General features: G+C 32.4%; 3 protein-coding genes across 3 annotated transcripts; 2 read left to right on the top strand and 1 right to left on the bottom strand.

Annotated features, from left to right (window-relative positions):
- Positions 1 to 2,020: 2,020 nt before the first annotated feature.
- LOTGIDRAFT_112564 (hypothetical protein) lies at positions 2,021 to 4,312 on the top strand (the record flags this gene model as incomplete). The annotated part of the gene is made up of 1 exon (XM_009050596.1): positions 2,021 to 4,312. The coding sequence occupies one exon, from the start codon at positions 2,021 to 2,023 to the stop codon at positions 4,310 to 4,312; it is 2,292 nt and encodes a 763-aa protein (XP_009048844.1).
- Positions 4,313 to 6,125: 1,813 nt separating this feature from the next.
- LOTGIDRAFT_112486 (hypothetical protein) lies at positions 6,126 to 6,682 on the top strand (the record flags this gene model as incomplete). The annotated part of the gene is made up of 2 exons (XM_009050595.1): positions 6,126 to 6,243; positions 6,603 to 6,682. Coding segments are annotated over 2 exons (198 nt in total), but the record flags the coding sequence as incomplete, so codon positions are not given.
- A 2,418-nt stretch (positions 6,683 to 9,100) lies between these two features.
- On the bottom strand, positions 9,101 to 12,459 carry LOTGIDRAFT_112478 (hypothetical protein; the record flags this gene model as incomplete). Its single annotated transcript, XM_009050594.1, has 7 exons — positions 9,101 to 9,901; positions 10,114 to 10,286; positions 10,638 to 10,787; positions 11,273 to 11,403; positions 11,659 to 11,747; positions 11,979 to 12,066; positions 12,347 to 12,459. Coding segments are annotated over 7 exons (1,545 nt in total), but the record flags the coding sequence as incomplete, so codon positions are not given.
- Positions 12,460 to 12,823: the final 364 nt, after the last annotated feature.

Here is a 12,823-nt window from a genome sequence, read left to right as displayed (position 1 = left end):
CTAAAATGGAATTTTTTAAAGCTGCCATGACGTCACAAAAATTGACAATACTTTATTTAGATGTTGAAAGATAATATTGAAAAACTAATCTAAATCTATGATATCAAAGTATTGTCTCTCAATAATATGAATTTACAAGCTTCTTTCATCAGAAGGTAGAAATATTATAACTAATGAAGAAAAAATGAATTACAAAGATAATTTTTATGTAAACATGATAGCTTTAAATTTCAGATTTTCAAGAAAGATAACTCTTATTTACTAAATAGTGGCGCTCTCTTCGTGAACTTGAAACACGCTGTTATTAATTGAAAAAACAGGCTAGCTAAGGTTGAGCATGGTTTCTCAAATTCTTAAATAAATGATATAACTAAGAGCCTTATGCATAGCCTACACCGATTATCAACTTGACCGCTTCGTCCATGATTTTCTGTTGTGTTTTTGACAGCATTATTGAGTTGAATGTATTTCAAGAGCAGGAATAAACATCAATTCATTTATCTTACCCTCATCCTCATCAATATTATTCATCCATTTGGCTAGCCTACTACTACGTAGCCTACTGTGGCAATCAAAGTAGTTGAGTGTGTTAAAACACTTGCTGGCTCTACTAGAGGATCCTGTCAGTGGCACTAGCACTGTCACAGGCCGAAGCTTAAAGCAGGGCCACTAGGACACTGTGTATGGTGCAGAAATTATTCTTAAACCTTTGACAGGGAAGAGAAAGAAATGATAGGTACATACTAACATAGTCGGACATAACCTATTGTAAATTTTAGATCAAACAAAAACACAAAATAGTTCCATTACTCATCAAATAAATTATGTAGGTCCTTAGTAAAAAACAGTATGACTGTGGATTTTTGTAATAGATATATAATTCTCATCCTTATATGTCATTTAAATCTGAATTGTACTTGTAGGTCTATTGAGAATAAGAAGTTAGAAATATAGACCAAGTTAAGATGCCAAATTCAAAAGAATTTATTACAACATCTGAAGACTCTGGATCTGATTCGGAGGCTGAGGTTAGTTTGATATCAATGTTTTAATTCTGTATCAACCAAGATATACCGGCTAGATGCAGTGACATTAGTGTGATCTGGTGTTGTTACTATTGGCCTAGTGATTTCTACCTCTTTTTCTGACCATTATGTTGAAGTAATCTTTTCTTTGAGGATTTCCAACTTTCAAAATTTAGTGTAGATCTTAAAGCTAATCTAAAATTTACAGGGTTGTACTGTGATTGCTTTTATTGAACTGAATTGGTTTGAGAAAGATATCACCATTTCCCATGATAAATCAAATGCTTTAAATCATCGCTTATTTCATTTCCCAGATCTTCTCCCATGTTTACATCTGATACCATTATTGAACCTTGTTTTGAAAGGATTCAAGAGAGCGTCCAGACTTTGTACATGTATCAAGATCAGTTATAGCTTTTGACATGTATATTTTGACAGGTATAATATCTTGGTTGTTGACCTTGGTGATATCAATTATTATTTTATCATTATCTTTTTAAAGATAAAATGTGACATAATTTGGATGTAGTAGTTAATTTTTTTGATAATAAATATTCTAAAACTAAAGCCTGACTTGAAATTATTTTGATTCATGGTTGGATTTTGGAAATTTGAAGTCAGAAGATGTGATAATGTGTATCAAGAAACTGAAAGACTTTTCTACTATATTTCCAGACATTATGGCAGAAATAGATGAAATTTATTGAAAAAGATGGCTGAATGAATGAAAAAAAAAAGTTGAAATAGTTTAGAAGTTGAAATGGAAATAGTTTGTGAAGTGTAGTTGGTAGATGGACAAAATGCCAAATAATTCATCAAATTGAAGTTAGAAGTTGTATTGAATGTCAAACAGATCCAAAATGACGAGAGACCTGCCCGTGTCCATACCAGCCCCACCCCCGGGGAGACCCATTCCTAGGAAACGAGAAAGACTCAAATTAGACGACACCACAACATTTAATGTGAATTCAATAGCATCTTTCAAATCTACACCAATGGTGCTAGCAAAAGACATCCAAACTATACGCCCTTTTATGGGATTGTGTTGTTCCTGTCTACCAATTAGTAAACAGACGGCAACTGTTGATATATTCAATCAAAACGGCCTTCACAATATTTTTGATTTAAAACCGTTTCTCCGAGATTCTGGCTGGATTCAAAGACGTTTTCCAATTTTGACCAGAACTTTTCAAATGAATCATCAACACCATTATCCTGATGTGTCAATAGCTGTATTTACGAACAATCGCGTGCTTGAAGCAATTCAAAAAACATCCGTCATCACTTATTCTAGGAATGCTGGAAAAGACACTCGAGCAATCCAAGAATCAATTATAAAGGGAGCCAAGAAAACTTTGATCAAAATGAAGGCCAGTACTGGAGCGTGGATTTTACGGTTGACATTTTGGTTTTTACATTCAGTGTTGTCGTTATTTCTCAAAAAGCTCATTGTTCACAGAGGACAGATTTTGATGCTACAGGAAGCTGCGTCTAAAAAAATACCTGTTATTTATCTCCCTTTACATAGAAGCCATTTAGATTATATACTGATATCTTTCTTAGTTTATAACTACAATGTTCGTATACCTTATGTTGCCGCTGGTGATAACCTTGACATTGCCTTTTTTAATAAATTACTCCGTAAATTTGGTGGATTTTTTATTCGACGTAGATTGGATAAAGTGCCTGGTGAAAAAGACATTATTTATAGAACATTGCTGCATACTTACGTAGAAGAATTATTAAAACAAGGAGAAGCTCTGGAGTTCTTTGTGGAAGGTGGACGTAGTCGCTCAGGAAAGAGCACGTTACCGAAGGGTGGGTTATTGTCTGTAGTTGCCGAGACCTGTGTTAAGGGACACATACCAGATGCCTATATCGTACCTGTTAGTATCAGCTATGATAAACTGATAGATGGTAATTTCTGTCGGGAACAAATGGGACTTCCCAAAGTTTCTGAATCATTTTTTAGAGCAGTGAAAGCCATTATTAATGTTTTTATAAGTGATTATGGAAGTGTACGTATGGACTTCGCTCAACCCTTCTCATTGAAGGAATTTTTAGATGTTCATAAAAGATCAGATGGAGACTCAACGTGTATTGATGTTACACCAGATTCACCACCAAACATGACTTCATCTTACCCAAATCTTACTTCTGCAATTTGTGCATCACCAGACCTAGATCGTGGAATAGTTGAGAATCTTGGGAAGCACATCGTTCATACGGCAACGCAATGCACAGCTTTGATGAGTACGCATTTAGTTTGTTTCCTACTGTTGACCAAGTATAGAAATGGTGCGAATATTAATGAATTATCGTTAAGTATGAAAATTCTGGTGAAGGAAATTCGGGAACATGGTCGTGATATTGGATTCAGTGGAGATATGTCTGATGCAATCCACAATGCCGTGGGTCTGCTGGGATCCAAACTGACCAGTGTTGAAATGGATTCTAAAAATCAAAATATTCTAATGGTGAAACCTAATTTAAATTTACCTCATGTGTTTGAATTAGCATACTATGGAAATAACGTGATTTCTGTATTCTTGATGGAGAGTATTGTTGCCATAGCGATAGTGTATGTATCGAAAAACCCTAAAACTAAGTCGAGTGGTGAAATTGAAGTCACTAAAGAAGAGATTATTGAAACTGCAGCAGAAATTTGCAATATTCTTTCTCAGGAATTCATTTTCATACCACCCTGTAAAAACTTAATGGAAGAGTTGTCAGACATCTTGGAAAAGCTCATGATATCAGAAATATTGTACCAAGACACAGGGTTTGGAGAAATGCTGAACGAAAGTGACAGAAATTGGAGCAGAAATTTGTCTGCTGCTGTATCATGGGCTGATGAAGATGATGAGGAGTACGATTTCGGATACGAAGCACCAGTACCGCAGAAATTCAAACTTAATCTAACCCGGGAAGATATTCAACAGAAAATGAAATTTTTGCTGTCAGTTTTGGCATCTTGCTGTGAGTCGTATCTAACAACAGCTAAATATATTGATGTATCATTAAAAACTGAATTGGCAGAAGACGATTTTATCAAACATTTGAATCATTTTGCTAAATCCCAAGCCCGAGGATCAAAATTAGAATATAATGAAAGCTGTGCCTTGGATTCTTTAAAAGTTTGTGTAAAATCGTTTTCTAAATTAGGTATTCTAGAATCCTATACAGCTGGTAATTTACGTATTTTAGGCTTACAGAGTGATTTTGATACGAAAGATAAATTATTTCATTATATTAAATTATTAGAAGCTGTCACTGTTAAATTATAAACTATTAAGAAATCTTTAGCAATTGTTAATGATGAATTTAATATTAATTTAACAAAATATTATCACCTTCTAGCTTATAAATAGTTAGTAGCTCCACCTTATATTCATCATGTCATAGTGCACCACTTATATTATACAGTTAGCTACTAACATGAGTATATTTTAGTTAAGAATTTAGATTAATTTATGTAGAATGATTGCTCACAGATTATGTGATAAACTACAGTATAAAGATCATTCCCAATCAAGTAGTGTTTAAACCATGAGAAAACCACATATTTAGTGTTCAATGGAAAAATATAGTATTTTCAAATTCATATCTGCTAGTCTTTAAAATTATTTCTTGGACTAACTATAGAATATATCAGTCTAGTGGTAATATTTGAAGATAAGCTATGTTTAGTAGAGTGTGAAATATATTGAGATTGTTGAATTTAAAGTATATTTTATGAGTATTTTAGTTGTTTATTAATAAATAAAGATGTTTGTAATCAATTTATATTGTTTATTGACAAGACCTTATCTTATTCTCCTGGAATATGGAATTGCTTGCAGGACAACTTATTTGAAAATGGGTAGAACTTTTGGTTTATGAGCATTGTAAGCCATCTTGTTGTAGATGAACCTATAAAATTTATGATGACATCATAATTTTATATAGATATGAAATTTGCAGTCTCTTATCAGTACGGTATTTAGGGTAAAAATAAGGCCCCCACTAATTCCCCACCATGACTTGTGCCCTCTAAATTCAGAAAGGGTTCTGAGGTCCTTCAATGCACCAAAAAAGTAGGATGAATTTCAAGTATATATAATACCTTTAGTGCTGAATGATAAAATATTTTATAGAGGAGAAAAGCTAAAAGTAAAAAAAGAAAGTTAGAAAAAGAACAGAAAGACAAAGAAAAGAAAGAAAAGGAGAAAAAAGAAAAAGAAGAGAAGAAATCTGAAAGTAAAAGTAAAGGTGCCTCATCAAAATCTGGAGATGAAAATATGTGGCAGGTATGATAGAGAATTAACATGGTGAGGTATAGATTGATTGTGAGGTTTTTGCTGTACTAGCATTGGCAGTTACCTTTAGCTTTTCCAAATTTTGGTAGCTTAAGCAAAAGATTGTTGTATCTTATAGCTTTTAAGGCACCGCATGATTTGTTATGTCATCAAACACTTAGTTTTAGTGGAATTGCTGAAACCACAGGATGTCTTGATTGAAAATTGAAATAGTGCAACTTGATGCTATCAGTTTCCATAGTACACATTAAAAATTTAGAAAACTGTTTAACATTTCCTTTAACTGTTACAACTACATAACCAAATAAACGAAAAACAAATGATTGTAGTTTTGGAGGCGTCTGGACAGGACAAAACCCAAGGACCCATTAGCTACAGGCTGTGCATCTTAATTGTCCCTTGACAGTTGGAAATAGAAAAGGGTTAGGCTAATGCTGATCTCTCATTGCATATTGTATGGCATTGACCATCTTCATTAGCCTAATATTGTGATGTATTTCAGTTAGCTAGAATGAGATATGTATCTGTTAGTGAGTTTATAACATGTATTTCAGTTAGCTAGAATGAGATATGTATCTGTTAGTGAGTTTATAACATGTATTTCAGTTAGCTAGAATGAGATATGTATCTGTTAGTGAGTTTATAACATGTATTTCAGTTAGCTAGAATGAGATATGTATCTGTTAGTGAGTTTATAACATGTATTTCAGTTAGCTAGAATGAGATATGTATCTGTTAGTGAGTTTATGACATGTATTTCAGTTAGCTAGAATGAGATATGTATCTGTTAGTGAGTTTATGACATGTATTTCAGTTAGCTAGAATGAGATATGTATCTGTTAGTGAGTTTCGTGGTAAAGTTATGGTTGGTATAAGAGAATATTATGATGCTGATGGTGAAATGAGACCTGGTAAAAAAGGTAGGCAAATACAGAACAATTAACATGTTTTTCTCTATCAAGACTGTCTTGCAGGGCATTGTCAGTGGTAAATAAGGGAGTCAATACGCTTGAATATGCTCTGCCTTTTTAACAAATTTCCTAGATTTATTTCCACATCAATGACAAGAAGCTTCTTCATTGTTAGTGGAAAATGTAGGTGAAAAATAAAAAGGTACTATTGTGACCTGGATTAACGAGCAAGCGCATAAATTGGTGGACAAAGGGGGCTCTCTCTGTACAACAGTACCAGTCTTCTAAGTACAACTTGGTACTAAAGCGTAAGACATATAGCACTGATTGTTTTATAACATTACACTTAGATCTATCCATAATTCCAGGAATCTCTTTGTCTTTGGAACAATGGGCTGCTTTAAAAGACCACATGGAAGATATAGATGCTGCAATCAAGAGAATGTAAAGATATAATGTGATAGAGATTTAGTGCTAGTAGTAGAAGAATGTTGTTAATACTGAAGAACAAGATAGTTATATTATAATTTTTATTTCTGGTCTTATTCATTCATTTAATTTTAAATATGATACTTCCAATCAACCATTAACAAAAAATCATGTTATAGATTTAATTCAATCATTCTAACTTCTTCCATAGGTCATATTGTTAAATGTTAGTGTTATAGAATTTTGTTCTCTAAGAGTTTAGGGTTATCATTTGAATTATTGAAGTTGATTGTGTTTTGTAATATCATTAGTATTCATTCCATCGTCAACCAACAAATCTATTTCATACTCTACTAATTATTTGTTGATATTCGTTAATTACAGGCTAATATTAAACTCATTATTTTCTACTCTAAATGTTCTATATATATGTGTCAAGTTTAATTGTGGACATATTTTGTCTTCTCCCTAGTCTGTTCATTCTCCAAACTGATCATTTTAGGTTCTGGCAAATCTGATACAGTGTAATTAATATATTTGTCTCATCTGTTTTACCAGCTCACACTAAATATACAGCTAAGCATATTGTAGCAGTCTGAAATATCTTCATTCTCTTGTGAACATTATTGAGTACAGCTGATAAGGCAAACATTTTAGTATTCCGAATAGGAAAGATCAATGCCAAGAGGTTTGGCCACGGACCAGCTGATAGACAAGGTAAAATAAATAATTTGAATGTATTTATTGACAGTATAAGAGGTGTATAACAATATATAATATAATTAACAAAGAATAGATATTTATATACTCTCACGTAATATTTATATCTCTTTTAAATATTCTTACAGTGGGGATAAAATCTTGCATAAAAAAAACATAAATTTATCAAAATTATAACATAGCCTACTTTGAACAGATTTATGTTCCATACACGAAAAACAAGCATTGAAACACTACTTGAAGTTTTATTTTCTACTTTTCTGCTCCTGGTTAGGCTAATAAAATTGCCCTGGTTATAAATAAATATCTTCCACAACTACTATAGATATTCTATTTAAAATATTAATGCCTATATGAGCATGTGAGTTGCTCCATATATATTGTTTATCCCTACGACAGACACCCTTTTCTTAAGCCTATATATTTAAAAAGTGGTGAACTGAAGGCTCACCTTGAAAATAAAATCTTATTCAGTTTCAGTGGCATGACTTTTTTTCAACACAAACAAGCCTATTCTTTTTTATAATAGAGAATGATTCCAAAAGGTAGAACACCTTAAGCATGAAGAGTTCATCTTAATACTTCACAATTAAAATACGTAGCACTAAAAAAAATTGAACAACCAAACAGGAGTTAAAAGAAGGACTTAAAAATCCATGTAGAGTAAAATAAGTGAAAGGTTTCAGTCAAACTGGGTTGGCTTTAACCCATATTTGTCAATCTTAAAAGGTAATTTTAGAAATAGGATCATCAGATAAAGGTTGATTTAGAGAATGATTATGAAAATAAATTATGTCGTAAATAATACAATGGATTACAAAATATACAATCTATACATATATATTGCTATGATATACTACCACAGCTATAGTCAGACTATAATATTGTTGTACAACTTCACAATATCAAGCTATTACAAACTATATCTAATACCTTGACTATAACAGTCTATATGTCAAGAGCATTGATTGGCTGTATTCGCCCGCGTACAATCCAATCAAATTGCTGCATTGTGAGATGCATGAAAAGTGGCTATTTGAGATATGAAATACAGCGTAATAACTAGACATTGCGGGGATGATTCAAAACATGAATGGTCCATGTAATTATTAGGTAAATAGATAATAGTTAGAAGACACAGTTTAAGTTAGATTTATAGTGTCCATTACTACTTAAAATACCTACAAGAAAAACAGTGGATTGTGTATTTTTGTTTTAAAATGGTCCAAGATGTACACAAATGTTTGATTATCTTTATCAAACCTCTATCTACATCTATATCGCATAAAATACCTTAGCACTTTCTAGCAATCACTTGATCCCTATTTAAAAGAAAGAATCTGAAAATAATGTCTTTCAACCAGGTCTGAATTACTCAAAATAAAACAAAAAACATTGAAATTCTATTCTGAACATTCAAAAGACTTTGTTATCATGATAAAACTCAATGTTCATTCACTACAAAACAATATAAAATTTTATTACTTTTTATATTCACCAAGAAATTAAAATTTGATACAAACATTTTGCCCTTATGATATTAAAATATCAAAATTACTCAACCTCAACTACTAATTATTCAAATGCATAAATGCATTTTTTCAAGTGCTATTGTATATTGAACTTGATATATAAGGACAGGAGTTAAGATAAAAGTTAATCAACAATCATTAAATAAAACCATTCTGCAATCATTAAATAAAATTTTTTTAACTCATTATTCAACGGCGTCTGTATAATCATATTCTATAGTGCTATATTGTAAATAACTGGACAAAGGGGGACAATTCATTGATGATTTGGAGGATGCAGTTGGGGAGAACGGAAAGGAAGAAGTAAGGAAAGTAGAATCCAGGAATGATGGAGATTGGGGTTCATCATAACTAAAAATAAGGTCACTTTTTGGTCGCATTTTACGCGACTGTTTTTTCTCCAGTCTTAAAACTGTATCTTGTAGATAAATGATCTCTTCGACTAACAGACATTGCTGTAGGTATTGTGATGGATTGCCGCCACCAATAATTTCTGCCGGGACGTTCCACCTTAAATAACATTGATTCCATAGTTTAATCATGGCTGCCGTATATTGTGGTCGGATTGTCTCCTCAGTCTTTGCAAACAATGGTATATCTGCCTTGTATAAACCATGTAACTGTCGTCTATATATATTGTCTCGTAGCACGGACTCTGGTGGCGCCAAAGTCACACCATTCTGCCCTTCTACAGGAATTGATAACGTTTTAATATTATATAAAGGGTTATTAAAAAGTTTCATATCACTATCATTAAATTGGGTAGACCAGTTCCACACTGACGGTAAATTAATATGGCGTAGTTTTCGACCTTCACGTAGAAACTTTCTCTGTTGATGAAGGTTATCAAAAAGGAATGTTTTGAAGAGTCCTAAATGAACACTGTCCCATAGCGTGGTTAAATAAGTCTCTGTAAAGGCGAAGTAGGAAGGAAATTGGTTCATCAGTTGCCAGACACAGTCTAAGAATATCAGGAACACTGGAGCCTGGAAGCAGAAATTTCTGAATTGGTGAGAAATAGAGGTGTTTCTTCATGTAAAAGCTTGGAGGACATTTCATAATTCTAAGGACTCAAACTAGGAAATTATACCAACAAAAAAAATATTTATGTTTGGAGTTCCATGATATACATAGGGATGTCTGAGCATTTCAATTGAAAATATCAATTAGTTAGTAAATTAGCAATAAATATATCTACTACCTGCTCCATTTCATTAGATGCCACAAACTTATGTCTCAGTTGAAACGGATGACCCATTGCTACCCATTCTCTCTGAATCAACTGTTGGAAGCCATTCATGGTTCGAAAAAATGGGTCCAGACAAATTTGAACTAAACTTGATATCACACAAGATATGTCTAAACTTTTCTCTTCTACAAATATAAAGGATATATCATAGCTTCTAGTCGACCCAGCTGTTCATGGGTATGGATAATCTGGGAAGGTTAACGCCAAGTAGTTTGGTATGTGACCAGCTGGTGGATAGGATCCTCCATGATATCCTTGTAAAACAATTATACTTTATTTCTTTTAACATATAGTGATAATGGTGGTCATTGGTTCTAATCTCTGATAGCGTGTGAAAGTCTGATGATCTTGAATAAGTGACCTTCACTCTTACTTGGGTATGGATAATCTGGTAAAGATCAATATAACATGAGGTTTGGTCAAGATTTGTCATCCTTGTAAAATATAGTTGTTTCTTTCCTCTCTTTCCTTACCTTTAAGCACCACATCTGTTTGTTTCTTTACCATCAACTTAATAACTTCGTCCGTGGTTTGTAAACATTTAGCTATAATAATTAACCATTGCGTACTCTCTAGATTACCATACCATGATAAATCATTGATCTCAAACTCTTTCAATGACACTACAATAAAAGTTTTCAAAGTATCAACAGTTTTATTCATTTATTTTAGACTGGATAATTATTCATAAATCACAGTAGTCTTGGTTTGCTAGTCTCATAATAATGAGTCATATGTATCTTTAACTTTAATGGCTGGCCAATCAAGACAATTCTTTAAATGTATCTGGTTATGCTGCTGTGTGCAATTTTATTTGAGGAATATGAACAGTCAGCAGTGAATTTTACTCACTTCTATATATGTCTTTTCTAAATATCACAGAGTATCTTATATTGACAAGTCGTCATTTTAACATTCAATTCTGGACAAACGTGGATTTGAAGACTCAAATTTCAACAGTGAGCTGTGAACAATATTTCTGATTAGTTCAGATAAAATAATCCAGTTTCTGAGACTAAAGTATGGCCTACCTGTACCAAGGAGTTATATTATTAAGTGTAAAAAGCACTATAAAATTTCTATAAATAAAAGACAATACCCAGCTTACCTGTCATACATAACTCTTTTAATTTCTCATAACTCTGTTGAATATCACGTATTGTTGGACAGCATCGAGATAAATCTATAATTTCTGGCTCATTTTTACTCGTACCTGACTGTTTTATTGCACTTATCATTCTAAAAATAACACACCTTTTATTACATTGAGTTGAATTTTGGTTACATTTCTCATAATGGTTTATATTCCACCCTAATCCAAAACTGCTGTTTTCTTATTATCAATTAAAAACTCAAAGATCATGTCATTATCTACATAACAACATAATCTGTAAAGAATTCATCATAACAATTATTAATAAGGATTTTGATGAAAGGCCCCTGTCAATTCTTCATTGAATATATTGAATTATGAAGAAATCTGCCAGTACATACCTGACTTCATATATTTTAAATTCTGACTCTTGTTGTAACTGAGACATTCTACATAAACTAATACCATTTTTATAGGTGAAACACCAAACCTATTATAAGTTACATCAACGAATTATGTAATTTCAATAAAATTTGATATGCACCATATCTTTATACAACGACAAAGACATTGTCCAAAACCTTCAATATGTGTGATTTGCGTCTTACAAAAGTTCTGACAAATGCAGTACTATGAAACAAAACCTACACCCTGAACTCCTCAACAATGGGGGTCATGGAGTAAAAGTAAAGCTTACTGACCAGGAGTGAAGAATACTTACAGGTAATCTTCCACCAGGAAATTGAGCAGCAACTTGTTCTAAATCATTATTTAAACATTGTGACGGAACAATAAAATATTCTGGTAAACTGAAATAATCAAACAAGTGTCCTTAATCACAAGGAGAAAACCAAACCACCTCTCTAAAATTCCAAAATGCAATCCAAAGGTTCAAAAAAATGGAGAAAATCATTGAAACAGTCAGATGGTTCTTTTTTTTTTTATCCTCTCCATTAAAGGGGCAGTATACACAATTTTTAAATTAAATAATAAATTATTATGAGATATTATTTTTATATCATTTTGAGTATAGAATAATAATATCCAGTCCTGTCTAGTTGATATTGATCTAATATACCGGTAATATACCTTGTGCTCATAACGAAGTTAGTATTAACATCAGTAACTCTCCAGCCTAAATTACAATTTAGACGTTTTATTTCTTGATCCCAATCTGATCTCTGAGTAAACTCTGGTACAGAACCATCAACTGAACCATATGCTACAAAATAACAAGATTAAATTTCAAACATAGTCAGAGTTAGGGTAGAATTGAAAATGGAAAACCCAGTGAAGTGTGGCAAATGGTGTTCCTAATGCAATATAATGTAAAATATGCCCCAAAAGGAATATGATAAAGACATCACATGAATTGCAGACTTGATCCCCAATAAATAACACAATTGTAGACTTAGGTTACCCTTAAATTATGATATATAGCATTTCACTAACTAACTAAGCATATAACTATAGAATTGTAAGATATCTCTACATAGACTTACTATCATCTTGAAGATTATCACCAAAATCATAAGCAAATAATAGATCAGCTCTAGTTGGTACAGT

Source organism: Lottia gigantea (genome assembly GCF_000327385.1).
Source record: "Lottia gigantea unplaced genomic scaffold LOTGIsca_15, whole genome shotgun sequence".
Taxonomy (NCBI): Eukaryota; Metazoa; Mollusca; class Gastropoda; family Lottiidae; genus Lottia; species Lottia gigantea.
This window is presented reverse-complemented; position numbering and strand designations above follow the sequence as displayed.